This window comes from Rattus rattus, chromosome 14, assembly GCF_011064425.1.
Source record: "Rattus rattus isolate New Zealand chromosome 14, Rrattus_CSIRO_v1, whole genome shotgun sequence".
In the NCBI taxonomy this organism is placed as follows: domain Eukaryota; kingdom Metazoa; phylum Chordata; class Mammalia; order Rodentia; family Muridae; genus Rattus; species Rattus rattus.
Genome location: NC_046167.1, coordinates 66,224,988 through 66,242,511, shown reverse-complemented (window position 1 = coordinate 66,242,511; position 17,524 = coordinate 66,224,988). Strand labels below are relative to the sequence as shown.

Here is a 17,524-nt window from a genome sequence, read left to right as displayed (position 1 = left end):
GTGAGAACTGATCTTAGCATTCAGTCTGAGCCTCATGTTTTCTGGACTCTACTTTGATGCAAAGCTGTGGTTTGCGGTGTGGTCGTTTAGAACGGCCAAAAATATGTTCTTGCTGGTCACGTCTCTGGGTGACGGTCAACCAACCCCCGTGTGTTGCTGACCTGGACCACCCCACACAGAAGGATGAAGTCTGCACTGAGCTTTGCGCTTCTCCTGTTTCTTCAGGAAGCGCAGTACCAAGGATCACTTCCTATAGGTAAGTTCTGGTTGTTTCTGTAAGTCCTGAGCCTGGGATTTCAGAATGATTTAGTTGGTTCTTAGAGAATTGAACATTGCACAGAACAAAGGTTAACGTTGGTTTTCTGCTCACATTTATTGGGGCTAAAGAGACTAAAACAGTTAATTTTCTTCCCAAAGAATTGGGAAACGAAAACATATAATACAACAGTAATTTAAGTAAGCACATGACCAAAACTTCCTGGATCACGAACTAACAGGAGATGTGAATAGCCTGTAGATATCAATTCCGACAGCTTTACAAAATGTCATTCATCTAAGGCATTTCTGTGGTTCTCACGGCCACATGTTCACGTACATAAAGGCCTCTATTCATGGACAGAGAGATATACGTTCTTTAGGAGCAGTGGGTGCAGGAGGCGAAAGCAGTCACACACTTAGTTACTGAGTAATTTTAAAGAGGAAATTTGGCGTTCCAAGAAACAGTTTTGTACATCCAAAAAAAAAAAAAAAAAATCAATGAGAATTTTCCACTTGGATTATTTTGTGATGCAGACTACAAGAAAATCCATGCTGGATTATTTGCTTTCCAAAGGCCACTTTCAAAGTACAGATTTCGAGTCCAGAACAAATACCCACAGCGAGAACAAACAGGACGGCTAAGACTCTAACATTTGCCTCCATGTGGCTTTCCTCCTTCCTCGCTTCTCGGACATTTTCTGAGAGGGGAACCCCAGAGGCTGCAGGCTCTGGGTGCTGTACCATGGCCACCAGTGAGATCTCTGGAGGGTGGGTCGTTACACCCAGATGTGAACCTGGTGGGCTTCTAAATCTACTTCATTCCAATGGACTGCAAAAGTTTTGTTCTAGCCAAACGCTTGTTATGGGAATCTTCCTGAGGCAGGAGGAGGAAGCTGAGGGGCAGAGGAAGTAAAGCCTTCAGAGGCTAATTACCCAAAGGGAGAACACCAGCCCTTCCCCCTCACAGTTACCACCGGGGCTTCTTTGTAAACAAAATCAGTTGGGCTGGCATTGTGCCGCCCCCGGGGCGAGCCAGAGCTACAAACGCTTGGGTTCCGTCTACCAAAGTCTCTGATACATTTTGAGGAAAAAGACACCATTATTCAGGCACTTTGCAACATTAAAAAAAAAAAAATCCAGTTATGTAAAATCAGTTGGACAAACAACCCCCCCCCTCCCCAGGCGAAAAATAAAATCAAGACGAATGCTTTTATAAAAATCTCTGAGAAGGCAATTTCCCTCAATTTTCTCAGGGAAATCGCCCAAGCGCACTCCTCCAAACCCACCGCCGCCGGCTCTTATTTTTGGAGGTGACAGCATTTCAGGTTCCATGAAATCGGCCCTACTTAGAGGCAGGCAAACCTGGAGAATTTTGTGATGGTGGTGCTTGCTGTCGCTGCTGACATCCGTGCAGAGAAATCCAATTTCCCTTGAGTTCCCGTAATCCCCTGAGCTGTGGCAAATGCCCCTCACCTCAAGGGAGGCAGGTGACTATGTGTGCAAGTCAGCCACTCAGACGTAACTTACATTCAGACTAATATGAAATACCCTTAGAGGGTTGGTTACTTTTTTGTTTGTTTTTGTTTTTCTGATGTACTTAAGACATTCACTGGAAGACGGAGCCACTTTATATGAAGACATTTTCTGATAAATGATTAAAAGGATTTGGGCTGGTTGCCATTCAGAAGTTTTCTAGAGTTCTATGTTTTATACAAACTGTGAATAAAAAAAAGTACACGGCCAGGGAATGTTCTGTACATACGTCAGATGCTAATATACACACGTGATCCCTTGAATACATACATCCCCACTTAGGACACATCCCATTGCAGAGGCCAGGCGTCAGTCTTTGATAACGGATCTCGGATAGCAGCAGTTTAACCATCTCGTCACCCAGTTACCTTGGGAAAACAGAATAGGCCCTGAATACTCTCCCTGGACGGCTTCCAGGAGAGGTCTCTGTTAACACGGAACACACACAGTTCTTAGGAAGCACCAGACTGCTTTGCTAATGGCAACTGTATAATGCTAGACAGAAAAATATGTTTGTCTTTTCAAAACCTATTTGCTGACTCCTCGTGTAAGAGGCAGGATGTGTCACACTGAGGTGACGCAGATCAGCGACTGAAGACCCGTAAACTATTTCCATCCGACTTCTCGTTGTCATCTTATCTTTTTTTTTTTTTTGAAGATTTATTTATTTATCATATGTAAGTACACTGTAGCTGGCTTCAGACACACCAGAAGAGGGCATCAGATCCCATTACAGATGGTTGTGAGCCACCATGTGGGTGCTGGGAATTGAACTCAGGACCTCTGGAAGAGCAGTCGGTGCTCTTAACCGCTGAGCCATCCCTCCAGCCCCATCTTATCTGTTTCTTGAGGACACAGAAAGTACTCATAGCTTCTGGGAGAACGAGACTAAATTAGGCTGAGCAAAGAGCTGCTCTAAATTGTGTCTGAAGGTAGGTAACCTGATTTCACATTACAGAGGCAGAAAACTGCACTGAGGGGTTGTTTTAAAAGATTTTTTTTTTTTTTTTGTGTCTACCCTCTTGCGTAAGTTAGGGACTTACAACAAAAATTAGCACGTGTACTAAGCAAACAAAACAAAACAAAACAAAACCCTCTTATGCTGATAGATGAATCATTTTAGTCACAGAAAGGGACAAGGTCTTTTAAAATAATCTGATTTTGTGTCATCTGTTGGATATCTCCCACATGCCCAGTTGGAGTCGCACGGATTCTCCATGTGTGAATGAACTACAATGTGTACTGTTGGTGTACACTGTCTGGTGCAACTCCTAATCTGTCGGGAGTATGACCACAGAGCCCAAGAAAAGACCCTGCTGTCTACAGCAGGGCCTTTGAAACTTTCCCACTCGCATCCCGTATAGAACACTTTTATAGACCACAGCTGCTGCGGGCTGACTGTGAGTGGTGAGCCTTAGACCAGCATCTGCCAAACAACAGACACTGAGTGAGGCCATGCTGTCTTACAGGTTACCACCTTTTCCTGGGAAGGGACGACTCCCTCTGAACAGCAGTTTCTCCTGCCTGAAGATGAGATCACACAGGGAGAGAGCTATTATGTCTCTGCCAAGTCACCGTGGGAACGCTGAAGAAGTGCACACATGGTAGCCGGCATAGGTACGCCAGCCAGTACGGCGACTCCTGAGATAAGCGGCTGGCTCCATTGCTCAGAGAACTTATTATGCGGTGTCATCCTTCCCCTCCGACTCTGGGCTTCTGCCATGTGTCTCCTGGCAGTGGAACCGACGTAGACGTTAGCTCAGTTGGCAATGCTGCCTGGCACGGCGTGACCGTTAATTACCACGCTGAAGAGTCATCCGGGCTCCTTGGTTCGGATGGGAGATGAGCAGCCGGGTGGGATCCTTCGGACGGTAAGATGGTGATGTGTTAGTCTCCCCGGCTAAAGCGAAGTTCCCGACCTGCTCTACAGACCTAGTCTGGACTGCGGGGCTGCTTTTCGATACACAGGCACACTCACACCCGAGACGAGACGTGGCCCTTTCCAACACCCAGTGCTTTCAGGCAGGTTCAAAGTCTGGACAGAGGCACTTCCAAAGTTTGGCAAGGAGAAGGAGGCAAGGTCGCTAAATGGGGCTTTTACCGATGTGCTGTCTCATACAACCTGGATGTCTGTGCAGGTGACTTTAGGTTGTGGACGGATCGTGCTTTTTCTTCTTGCCTCGACAGGACTTGCAGACACAACAGATTATGCAGGGAGAGGCCAGGAGCAGCAAGGGTGAAGTCACCAAGGCAATGACACCTAATCCCACAAGGATCCCCACGACCTGGAAATTGAAGAGAAAACCCTACATCAGCAGGTACGTCCTCTGAGATGTGTATATGCCCCCAAGTGTAACAGTCTCCATGGTCTGGATGCGGTGCCCTCCCCCACCCCCATCCCTATGTCGAAACCCTAATACTCAGTGTGATGGCACATGGAGAGGGGAGCCCTGGGTAATACTGTAGGACCTTGGTGACACTAGGGATCCTAAGAGCTTGGCTCCATTCTCAGCTTGGGAAGAGTACTGTCTGTGAGTGCAACTCCTCATGGCCCACACATCTGGATTTAGAGTCATCTAAGAGACACACATCTGGATGTGGGGGGAAGGGGGCGTTTCCAGGCAAGACTAACTGGGAAGGGAAGACATGTGATGATGTCCCATGGGCTGGGCATTGGATTGAACAACAAAAATTAAAAAAAAAAAAGAAAGCCAGACCAAAGCTAGTGTTCCCTCTCCCTGATTCCTTTTCTGCTGAGAAATGAAGCGTCCCAGGCTCAAGTTCCCTACCACCATGAACTCTGCCATGCCCTCCTGGCCGTGATGGATTGTATCCCCTCAAACTGTGGGCCAAATTAGGCACTTTCCTTCCCTGAGTCCTGAGACCAGCAGCCAATACAAGAACCCTTAGCAGAACCTGCCCACGCTGATATCTGGTCCTCAGACTTCCAGGAGCCAGAACTAGGAAGAAGCATCTCTCTTGGCTGTTTCAGTCACTCAGGCTTTGATACTCTGTTAGCTGAATGACTAGGATACTGTCTCGGGCATTTGAGCAACGTTCTCACTGGACACAAACTACAGAGGACTACATCGGGGGGTGTGAGAGCAAACCAAAGGTTGACTCAAGCCGAACCATAAACTCTAAACCCTGAACTGTGGCTGTTGGCTTGTTCTCTATTGGGGCTTCCTCAACAGTCTCACAGGGGCATTATTAATGATCATTAGGATGTGAGCATTGGTTTCTTCAAAGGGAGCACAGCCTTTGATAAACACAAAACACTATTAAAAAACAAACCACAATTCTCTTTGAACCTGCCACATAAACACACCATGTTATGTACAGAGCGAACTGAGGCCCTGCAGGAGCCCACAGCATTGGAGAACTCTGCTTTGATGGTTAATATGCTCTAACTGCTTGTAGGAAACTCCTCCCATGTTTTGCAAGAGCAAAGAACATGGGTATGTTCTTTGGCTGGTCACCCTAACACTCTGCAATCTGGTGCCTCTGTCCCTCAACAATTGTGCTCTTGAATTAACTTCAGGCTGCTGCTCCATTGTTTTCTCTCTCTCCTTGTACCAGAACCTCCCAGGAGGGCTTGGGAAAGCAAGGAAAACCATCCCAAGTCCAACGCGTCTCATGTTCCCTTAAGGTGGAATGTACCTGTGTTCGGTTCCACATTACCGATGCTCTCGAGTGGCCCAGCTTATTCCTGCACGGTCCTTTGTCATAGTGTCTGAGGAATATGTCATTCTGAAAAACAGAGAGAGAGAGAGAAGTTCCAGTAAACACTTGAGAGGTGCGTGTCAAGTGTGCAGCTCACCTGTCGCTATGAATGACTTCCTCTGGGAATCCTGACTGGGGCAACAGAATAAAGAAATGACCTCCACCGCCATCTCAGGCAGGTAAGGGACAGGGAGCTCCAGCAGAGGTGTGCAAGGGAATGGGAGAACCATAAGCCAGGAGCAAACCTGGTGTGGCCAATACCAGCGACTGACGGGTGAAAGCGAAGGGGAAGGCCAGTCACGAGATAGTCGGAGAACCAAATGAGGAAGCAGGAACAGGCTCATGAATGGTGGGGAAAACTTCTGAGGAGAAAGAAGACCAGTGATCTTGTCAAGAGAAATGACCCGGAGATGGACTTGTGGGTAAAGATGAACGAGTTTAGGTGCGCTGAACTTGACATCCATGCAACGCATCCTGAGGCAGATCATTACTTCTACCTGGTCTTTGAAGGAGAGACGGGGACATCGGTTTACATCTTTGTCCCAGGCTCTCAATCTTCCCACAAGCACATCAGTACCATGAGGCACAGAACAGTGCCCTGAAGAGAGACACACTTGCGTGTGTGGAAGCATCGCCTGTCAACAAGAAGCTGATAGCCTATTAGCAAAAGGCAGGAAGTAGAAGCTGGGATTTCCAGTGAAGAGATAGGAACTCTGGGAGTTAGTTGGGCACAGGAAGATTTGCCCTGGACTCTGAGGAGAGGTAACTAGCCATGTGGCAGACATAGCACAGAATAAATGGGTTCTGTAAGTTACCAGCTAACTGGGAGAACAAGCCCAAGATTATCAATTCATATATATATATATATATATATATATATATATATATATATATATATGCCTCAGGAACTGGGGCACACTGAGGTTACACTGCCCCATGGAAGAGCATCTTTTCCACAAGCCGATGCCCTCATCTGAACCAGAGATAGAGAGTTCCCGAGACACTGTGACAGAAGAGTATACTTCAACATCTGAAGCCCGCATATTCAGACATTTAACATCTGTCCCATCTCACGTTGAGGGCCCACACAACGCAAGTGTCTGAACAGAGTGTCCTCAGCCACACCATTCCCCCAGACACACTTCAGCCAAAGGAGAGCGATCTGGTGCACACATTTAGTCCCTCGTGTTCCTTCCTCCTGAAGAGAACTGCGTGAACTCAGTTGTCTTGTGGGTAGAAACCCATTTTATTTTACGATTTGGTGACAACAGGGAGAAAACCCAAGGATCTCTCTTTGATGTGTAAATCTTGTTAAACACCACACAGATCTAAGGAAATATGTTGAGGCAAAGTAACTCAGAGTGGAAACCATTGGCGAGCTGTTTAAATTCTTGCATCTACGACATCTGCCTTTAACTCTTCAATCTAACGCACTCCCTTAAAAAAAAAGACCAAGACACTCTTCCACCCAATGCCAGCAGTTTACCTCACTTTCAGCAGAAGGGCCAGGCGACATTCCATTAATGGCACCTTCATTTCTGGTTCTGTATAAGATACTATAGCACCATAAAAACTGCTAGCTGAATGAAATCCAACCGTAAGGCAAAACCAAGAGTTGACGAAAGAGACACCAGTGTGTTTCCTGGTTAGTTTTACCTCACGTGACACAAGCTGGAGTCATCAGAGGAGGAAGCCTCAATTGAGAAAAATGCCTCTATAGAATCTGGCTGTAGGTAAGCCTATGGGGCATTTTCCTAATTAGTGATTGATCATGGGAGGGCCCAGCCCATTATGGTGCCACCGTTTGGGTGGTAGTCCTGCATTCTATATAAAAACAGGCTGAGCAAGCTATGAGGAGCAAGCCAGTAAGCAGCACCCCTCCATGGCTTCTGCATCAGCTCCTGCCTCCAGATCCCTGTCCCGCTTGAATTCCTGCCCTGACTTCATCTGATGGTGAACTATGAGGTGGAAGCGTAAGCTGAATAAACCCTTCCTTCCTCCCCAAGTGTCTATGGTGATTCATCACAGCAGTAGTAACCCTACCTAAGACAATATGGACACACACTATAGCTTCAGACAGGAGTATCTGGAAGAGCTGACACCACCTCAAACTTTAAAAGACTGAGACTGGAGGACACCCTTGTCACCCACCCTTCCACAGCCGAGATCACTGTTCGCCTTGGTGTCGGACCAAATGAAAGTGCGGCAGAAGTTGGGAAGACACACTCTTGGGTCGGGAGGGACACTAAGCAATAGACAGGTCCCAGGATCTAGTAAGTGGCAAGGCCATAGTGCTTCCCTGTCACAGCAACACACAGGACCCAGGGGGCAGGAGACACCACCCATCTGAACAGCCTTTCTGATGACGATGGGCAGAACGCCCCTTGGAGATGCATGGCTGATCTCCAGTGACTGTCTGTAGGTCTAACTGTGCGAAGGACTTTGACGTGGGGGAGGTTATCCTTTGTGATCCCAATGGCTATCATCCCACCTCATGGTTCTTTATTGAGAGGAACTGCTTCCTGGCTATGGTCAGTGGGAATGAGAACCACGAGGGGGTCAGGAGCCGCGATGAGTCTAGAGACACAAGCAACCCCGTCTCTAGAAGATAGAGGAGCAAAGACATGGATTCCCGCCTAGCGTCCCCAGACAGCGTTCCAGCCCAGTCAGGATCACGATCCAGTGAGATACATATCTATCTTCTAAGGTAGACATAGAAAATAACTCTGCGGTTTTAAGCCAGAAAGTCTGTGACCGTTTGTTATGTGACCGCTCAGACGGCTATTTACACAATAGAGATAATTTCCTCTAGGGCATAAAAACGTCCTGAAAACATTTCAGACGTAAATATGTCTGAAAGCTAAAGTGGCCCATCTAAGGCAACACAAAGAGGTTTCACCCTGTCTGAAGTAGCTGTGCTGGGCTGGACTGTGACTCGGAAGTAGCACGGGGCTCGGCCAGCGCGCACAACGATCGGGTCCAGGGCCCACGAAACGAATGAAAACAAAAAGGAGGAGGGAGTGGGGAGAGGTCAAAGAAAGGGAGGAAGAAAGACAGGGAGGTCAGGAAGGACAAAGTGGGCTTAGGGAATCTCGCTAGGAAAAACAAATCCCTTTTGCAGGATGATGAGAGGCCCCAGGGCTGAAGGGAAGGACTGTGGGGCTCGCTCAGACAGTGGCGCAGACACAGCAAAGGTAATGGCAAGGCCCCTCCAAGGAGAACTCACATCCAGGTTCTGCAGGCAGTACCAACAAAACGTGTGCTTGCAGTTCTTACACATCATCTGGGCGCAGCCTTCGTTGCGCTCAATGTAGATGCGGCAAACCGGGCACTGCTTGATGGGGGAGTCCGCGTCCGTCCCAAAGAGGGCCCTAGGACGAAACAGACGAGACGTGCTCAGTCAGCGTCACCTATGTGACGATGGCCAGGGCTGTTAGAAGACTAGTTAGTACGTTTCTCAGTTTGCTGTGTTTAATTCACTTCCAAAGAAAGAGGTGGGAATAAAAAAGCGGGAGGCGTGGATTATTCGTTGTGCAGAACGTCCGATAAGAAAGAATTTACTTATTTTGTCTCCTGATGAATTACGTAATTACGCTTTCTACAGCTGGCTGGCTTTATCGCCTGGCCAAATTAATACTTCATCCCTAATCCCGCAGTCTCTGAATGAGAAGTACTCGGAGGGAGTTAGACTGTGAGATCACAACTCAGGATCCTAACAGGATGCAGTCCAGGTAACGACCTGTTCCTTAAATAAAGATAAGGGCTGGGATTCAGTTAGAGACACTCAGAGGGACGCCAACGATGGTTGAAAAGACCTCCTCCGAGTCAATGAAGAGGCCTGCGTGTGACCACAGCAGAAAGGGACACAGAGCCAAGTGGCTCCAGTCAGGGTAGGAGGGAGTCAGAGTACCCACCCCACTACACGCCGATGACTGGGCATCAAAAGCACCATCCAGTGCACAGAAGCAGCACTGTTTGCAAGATGTGGACAAAGCTAGGTCGGGTGAGGTGCTAGGAATACCCTTACATAGCAGAGACTCCATTTCTACTTTACTATTCTCTGGGCTGGTGAGATGGCTCAGCAGGTAAAGGTGCTTGCTGCCAAGCCTGTGGACCTGAGTTCAATCCCTGGGACCCACATGGAAAAAGGAAAAAAACAAAATAAAACAGAACCAACAAAAAACTCTCATGAGTTGTCCTCTGAGCTCTACACATGAGTCATGGCACAGGTCTACACACGCACGCAGGCACGCATACGCCCAGTGTAAATGTAATAGAAAATTTAATGCCCCTTTCCCAGTAGGGATTCGGGCTCCTGAGAGGCTGTACGTCTTACATGAGGCTTCCTGGAGCCAAGAACAGAACTTAAATCATCCTTTAAACTTACTCACGGGGACTAAGTACTCTGGAAGGCCCTGCCTTACATCTGACGGGGATGGCACATGGCAGTGCGTGCATCAGAGTTCTCTCTCTTCTGTGCTGGGTCTGGCTATCCGGGTGCAGCACCGTGGCCTGGCAGTGTGACTATTCCTGAAGACTAGTTCTGCGTGCTCTGAGGGCACCGAGTGAGTAAGCCAACTGGCTGGGAACACTGGTTGTTTTGTTCTTGCTTGTGCAGAACGGCCATAGCCTCAAGCAAAGCATGAGATCCAACACAAAGGCCTCTCGCTCTGCTCCTGGCTGCTGCCATAAACACCTTCTGTACAAAAGCGGCACCGGCCAGTTGAATTGCCTCTCAACCCATAACCAGATCTCAGCCCTGGTGCCAACTTCTTGTAGCAGAAAGCTTTAGGAGAGAATCTCTCTTCCTGTGTTTTTTTTTTTTTTTTTTTTTTTTTTTAAGATTTATTTTATATATATAAGTACACTGTAGCTGTCTTCAGATACACCAGAAGAGGGCATCGGATCTCCTTACGGATGGTTGTGAGCCACCATGTGGTTGCTGGGAATTGAACTCATAACCTCTGGAAGAGCAGTCGGGTGCTCTTAACCGCTGAGCCATCTCTCCAGCCCTCTTCCTGTGTTTTCTAAGCATTTTAGGAAGACGGTGTACATGCCTGTGCACTCTGTAGGATCAGCGTCCTCTAGGAGCAGGCTATTTCTATGGGGTAAGGACACAGCCATCTTGTTTTGTGAGCAGGAAGAATGGGCTTACACCCCAGTGTAGGTAAACAGGGCTTCTTAGCAAATAGCTACACAGAAGCCACGGCGTTCTTGCTGAGAACTACAGAGCTTGGTACCTCTCTCCACAGGGAACGGGCTCAACATGATCTGAAGGTCCCCTTAGGATAAAGAGCTAGAATCCCTTTCAGACATCCTGTTCTGGTTGATGTCTATTGCCACCTTACTCCGTCTTCTCCCGGTATTTCTACAGTGACTGTCTAGAAGCCATCTAACTCCTTCTCACAGCAGCTTATGCCGAGTTTGAAAAGAACACTGGGAACAACCCCAAAGACACCTCACCCCTTACCCATGCTCTGGCATCACCGACTGGCTGTCTCGGCAGGAGGACTCCTCGTGCCAAGCATCCTTGCAACATGAGCAGAATTTCAGGTGGCAAGAAGGGCACTCCACCGACACGGGCTGTCCGGGGTCTCCTGCTGTGATATGGCACACGGTCTGGCAGTCTGCGACAGGACACCATGTCCGGAGGGGGTCCATGTGGACCTCTGAAACATAAAGAAGGAAACCATGATTGGCCTTCTCCAAACCAAGCGTTAAAGTTTCTCCCCTCCATTTATCTGTTTTGTTTGTTTTTTTTTTAATAGACCAACAAGAGAGTGGCTATGTCCATGACTGATGGTCTTGATGATGGGTCCAAGCCTGCCATCCACCATCCAGAGCATAAAATTATCCCTGCCACGTTCTCAAGGAAGGAGCCAAGAGAGCAGGTCACCACCGCCTTCATCAGTAGGGAAGGTATGATCTTTAAGCAAAAACTACAACTTGCCCTTGAGTGCAAAACTCTCGAAATGGGCAAAACTCTTATTTCTTCAGTGATAAGCTAGGCAGCGTCTTAGGAGAAAGGCTGACTTGAAGAGGGTGAAAGCAAGAGAATAAAGGTATTCTACACGTGAGAATACGTGCGCTGGGCTCTCAGATATAGTTCATACCTCAGGGAATTTTAAAGCCAGGATTCAGAGAGCGTAGGATCAAACAGCATCCAGTGTGGCTTAGCTAGCAAGTCAGATTTAAGTGGTTTGCTGCCTTACCAGTGAACAAGATAGGGACTATATATGAGGGGCTCACAAGCTCTTGAAACAGAGTATTCCATTTCTCTTCATGTAATATGCCCTCTGAGGAAACATATGAGGCTATCAGAGGGGAGCAGTGGCGGCCTTTCTTTCTCTGAATGGATGTATTTTACACATTCCTTACGCCGGATGTTCCTCTCTTAGACCTCTGCAGTTAATGTCAATCTGATATAATCACTCTAATCAGTTGCAGTACCGGGAGAAGCTGTGATGTGTTTCTATCAACGAGTTGTTTCAGGCATCCAAAGTGGTACAACGGAACTAGAAACCATAACCTCGGGAACAGTTGCAGATCCAATGAATTCGAACCCAGTGCGATTGCTGCCCACAGCCCAACCCACACCCCAAGAAGGGATCTGAGCTATAGGAAACAGAGATTTCAACTTCCCCCATCGTGACCGGACATGAAGTGTCAGGCAGGGGACCAGGGAAGCGGGACAAGGAGGGAGGCATTGAAGCTCTCTACAGAGGGGCGTGTCTGAGATGCAGCGTTGGGTGTGTCTGTGGTCGTGCTGACTCCCTGGTGGACAAACACTATGACGTGACACCATTCAGACAAATGCTATGACGTGAGACCATTAGGTAATATACCTTCAACAGATCACCATCAGATACGTCCCATTACATAGGGACTGAGATGCTACCTATGATGCATGCCATACTTCCGCTCATTGCAAATCACGTTTGGGGCTTTTCCTAGTTTGATTGATTACTTGTTTGGGTTAACGTGGGGATGGGACATGTCTCTGTCAGTAGCCCTGTACTGAGTAAGACCCCAGCCTTAGTCTTCAAGAATGGCTTCCAGAGCTTAAATAGGATCAAAAGGAGAGATGTTAGGAGTGCAGATTTGGGGTTGGGGATTTGGCTCAGTGGTAGAGCACTTGCCTAGCAAGCGCAAGGTCCTGGGTTCAGTCCCCAGCTCCGAAAAAAAGAAAAGAAAAAAAAAAAAAAAAAAGGAGTGCAGATTTTTTAGCTCTGGCCAATTCTCCCAGTTGACTCTCTCAGCCCCCTTGCATCTTATCTAAACATGTCGGTCACAACAGTCTGAATATCCCAGAGCTGTACTTTTCCCAGACTTCTTGCAGCGAAGGCTTGGCTTGGGATGTGATTCCAACCGCCAGGAAGGAAAGGAGAGATCTGACCTTACCACAGGGCTTCTAGGCTTCCTTGGGACAGGCACAAGGATCTGAGGACACTTGGGAAAAGCTAAGCAGTTTAAGACATTTGACTGGCTAAATCAATCAAAGGCAACACAGCCTCCCCAAGAGCTTCCTGTATCTGTAGTAGGAAGATGTCTTGGTTCGTCCAGCTATTTTCAGACATTCCATGCCTTGTCACTGAAAGCGTATTAACTGATAAGGCTACTTCCAGGAAGAGAGAGTAACCACACTGTGGGACGGCTTCTCCCATGGGGAGACTTTACTGAGAGGATTAAAGGGCCACGTAGAACACGACCTTAGAAGTTTTCCTATGCCGATCGTTTTATCTCCGTATGTAGCACAAGGATAATGTGCAATCCAATTGTAAGTAAAAAACATATAGTATTCTGTAGAAACCTTGTCCACCACAACACAAATACGTATACTTTTTTAAAAAAAAAAAGTTAATACCCTATGTCAGATATATGAGGTTTTTATATAGTTGAGCAGACAAATAATATATATTCATAGAGTTGAGCATTGTTTATAGTTTTCAAAAATATGGTAAATTTAGAAACTAATAATAGATGTATTCAATGAAAAGACAAGATTACAGAATAGTATAGATGAATGATATAAAACTATGTATGTAGAGACATATTTCAACTGCTTCCAGAACACTAATGAAGGTCACAGCTTGCCCCGAATCAAAGTCAAGGGTGGGGTGAAAAGGCACCGGTTTTCTTTACTGTTAATATGGACTCTAAACACTATACTTATTTACTGTGTACTGTGGCCGTGGGCATGTCACTCCATGCATATTCCGGGGACACCGTGTAGGACCTGGTCCTCTCCTTCCACAGGGTGAGGCCCAGAGACTGAATGCAGTCTTTGGGGGTGATGGGTGGGAAGTTCCTTTACCTGCTGAGCTATCCACCTCAGTGTTCCGCGTGATTTTTTTTTTTTCCTTAAAAGACACAAATACCACTTGTGTAACTTTTTAAATTGGTTCTTAAGTTATTTCCGGAAGCTAGGCATAGCGGCTCACATGGGCAACATTTTTCCTAATAAAAAAACAAGGTGTTGCGTCTAGAACTCTGCTCTCAATAACCGCCATCCAACCTGTGCCGTAGCAGGGTTAAGGAAGGGTGGAACATCCCAGGGAGTAAGGGGACCAAAGAGTGTTATCTTTTACAACCTAACTGCCACACCCAGGTCTCTCACAGATGCAAATGAGAGATGTTTTTGGATGAAAGAAAAGGTGTTTTGGTACCTCAGAGTTAGAAAGTACAAAGGACATTTAAGCAAGTGGTTCTTCTTCTATCTTGTCCCCAGTTTTCTTCCCAGCAAAGGTCCTATGGCGTGAAAGCATGCACTCTGCCAGTTACTAATTTGGTTAGAATTACTAGAGACGAACTTGGAGGCCTCTACGCTTCTGAGAACCACTGACACTGAGCACACATTAATCCTGCTCTCATGCTTGTTTGTAACCGTACATTTGTAAACATCACATTTAAGCCCTTTGTGGGTGGAGTCACGGACAAGCTTCAAAATTACAAGCGGTTTTGATCTGTTTCTAACGTTTACCTAAATGGTGCACAGGTAAAGGTCAGTTGGACTTTATAAGACAGAAGACAAACGCAGAGCTGAGGCAACGGTTTAACACAACACCTTTCTTCCTTCGAAATGAGGTGGTCAAGAGCAATACCACTCTCCAGACTACAGTAAACACAGCAGGCTCCCCGTGGCCTAAAGTCAAAAACCTCAGTCCCCTCTACCTCCCTGCACACCCCAAAGTGACATTAAATTCTTTGAAAACTCCAAACATATACTTTTTTATTGCGGGGTTTTCAAGAAAGGGATTGAAAAAATCAATTTTATGAGATGTAAGCGTGTAGTTGCATATGGGAGTTCCTCCAGGTGGTTACCAAGGTCCTTAAAGGCTCAAGTCCGGGGCTGGAGAGATGGCTCAGCGGTTAAGAGCACCCGACTACTCTTCCAGAGGATCCGGGTTCAATTCCCAGCAACCACAAGGCAGCTCACAACTGTCTATAACTCCATGATCTGATGCCCTCATACAGACACACATGTAGGCAAAACACCAATGCACATAAAATAAAAATTTATAAAAAAAAAAAAAAAAAAGGCTCAAGTCCCTTACACAAACGGTGCACTATTTGCACACTTTTCAACCATCCCCGGCTTCCTTAAAACACAGACTACAGTGCCATATGGACAACTGTTATGCTATTCGGGGAATAATGAAAAACCAGTATCAGTATAGAAGCAATTTTTTGAAAAATATATTTCCAATGGGAGGCTGACTAAACCTATGGGTGCAGGAACCACAGCTACAAATTTTTTTTTTTAAGATTTATTTTATATATATGTGTGTGTGTGTGTGTGTGTGTGTGTGTGTGTGTGTGTGTCTGTGTGTCTCTGTTTGTGTGTGTATCCGTGTGTGTGTGTGTGTGTGTGTGTGTCTGTGTGTCTCTGTTTGTGTGTGTATCCATATGTGTGTGGTGTGTGTGTGTGTGTGTGTGTGTGTGTATGTGTGTGTCTGTGTGTCTGTGTGTCTCTGTTTGTGTGTGTATCCATATGTGTGTGGTGTGTGTGTGTGTGTGTGTGTGTGTGTGTGTGTGTGTGTGTGTGTGTGTGTGTATACTGTAGCTGTCTTCAGACACACCGGAAAAAGGCATCAGATCTCATTACAGATGGTTGTGAGCCGCCATGTGGTTGCTGGGATTTGAACTCAGGACCTCTGGAAGAGCAGTCAGTGCTCTTAACCACCCCTGTAAAGCTGGAGTCATCTCGCCAGCCCCCCTGTAAAGCATATTTCTTATTCTGAGTTACTGATAGCTGGGAAAACACGGTAACTTCCACAAGGCTGGGGCTCAGTAATCACGTAAATGATTCACCAATGTGTGAAACTGGAACCGTATTCTGAGAGACTCTCATGCAGTACTCCTAAAGAAACGCTACATTACGAGAATTCCCTCCCTTGGCTCCTTCTAACCTGAGGTGCCTCATCTCCCCTTTCTTCCTCAGCTCTGGACCTTCCTTCTCGTGTCACCTGTGAGGAACATGGCTGTGCACGTCAGTCTGCAAGCCCATCATGTAATAGTGACCTTGGAGCTTCATGATGAGCATGACACGGGGTGCATTAGCTAATTAATCGATTGATTGATTGATTGGGACATTCGTCATCGCAGAGACAAAGTCACAGACTGGAACTGCAACTTGCTTCTGCAAAGGAGATCTGGGTGGCTGAAGGAAAGCCCCGGGGCTATTTATCTCAGTTCCTGCAGTTGTGCAAAGCAAGGCTATTTCTACTTCTGCATTCTGACAATTATTAGGAAATCGAAACAGCCTGCGACAGGGCATCTAAGAATTAGATCTGACGCAGATGACGAGTTTTCAGCTTTCAAAAGACAAATCCAATCCAGCTCAGCATTGGGGAAGGGAGTGAAAGGGGAAGAGAAACAAAACAAGACAAAGAAGAATCTCCAACCCTTGTTTTTCCCCGCATGACAACCGGCAGCGTTTGACAGGCGCCATACGAAATTTGTTTTTATTATTCTGTTGTATATTTTCTTAACCAACAAGAATGGTTCCACCTGTGACCCTCTGCCATTGTGAGTCTACCTCAAAAGAGACGCCACAGGAGTTGTTAATATTGTGGGGAAACACCACACCTCCAATTTAATTTAATTATCAGCTGATATGTCAAGCTGTTTTAACTTTTATGGCCTGATGCATTTTTAATTATGCCGAAGTTAATTTGCCTTCGGTATCTCAAAGTAGAAGAGTCTTCTGCAGACAGTTAAGATGCCATTAAACTAAAGTAATCAGAATTAACATCTGCGACAGTCAGTATAATCCATGTAGCTAGAGTGGCCGCCATCAAACAGACTGCTCACCGGAGACTTGGAAAGACTCAAAGATTTTCAAATTTGGGATAACATCTAAAGTCACGGTTATGAGACCCACAAAATGTTGTGTGTTTGGTAAGTCGAACGCGAGCCCCTAAGTTATAGCCAACTATCAAAAAGAAATCATAATATTAAATAAATTTTAGTTGCTACTACCTGCCTGGGATTCCTTTCTCTTTAATAAGGCCAGGTTGGGCATCCCACCTACGTGAGTCGTAGCTCCTGATGCTTAGAGAAAGGAGAAGCCATGCCTATCGTGAGGGGAACGTAAAAGGAGGTGGGTAAGGTGCATCCTGTGGAATTTGCAGACTGTCGAGTTTCTATACGACACTCTAGAACCTAGGAAACTAAGTATGGAACCCTCCAGAAACACATGTGGAATAAGAGAGAAAACGGGCAGTGCTGTTGTGCTTGGGCAGTTGGGGGATACAGGACACGTGAACCTGAGGAGAGAGTGAGCCTGCCAAGAAGGGCTGTGAAAGGATACGGCAGACCATCCTTGCCCAAGAGATGGGCTGATGCTTGAGGAAGTGTCTGGAACTGTAAAAAATTATACGACTTAAGCTTTTTATAAGTGAGACACTTAGAGCAAATCCACGGGATCTTAAGCTAACCTCAATTCCTCTTTTTACGAGACGAGAATAAAATCTACTGTCAATGCGAGAGATCCACAGTGGGGCAGCTA

The 17,524-nt window shown here is 46.5% G+C and overlaps 1 protein-coding gene across 2 annotated transcripts in view; it reads right to left on the bottom strand.

The window, feature by feature from the left end:
- Positions 1-354: 354 nt before the first annotated feature.
- The window catches only part of Rnf144b (ring finger protein 144B), a 53,538-nt gene continuing 36,368 nt past the window's right edge, over positions 355-17,524 (bottom strand). For both annotated transcript variants that reach the window (XM_032884569.1, XM_032884567.1), the window contains 4 exons: positions 10,985-11,183; positions 8,741-8,885; positions 5,452-5,541; positions 355-4,076 (listed from right to left, as the gene is read on the bottom strand). In XM_032884569.1, the coding sequence (XP_032740460.1) occupies positions 3,936-4,076; positions 5,452-5,541; positions 8,741-8,885; positions 10,985-11,183 (575 nt within the window). In that variant the 3' untranslated portion in view covers positions 355-3,935. The remainder of the gene's footprint in view (positions 4,077-5,451; positions 5,542-8,740; positions 8,886-10,984; positions 11,184-17,524) is intronic.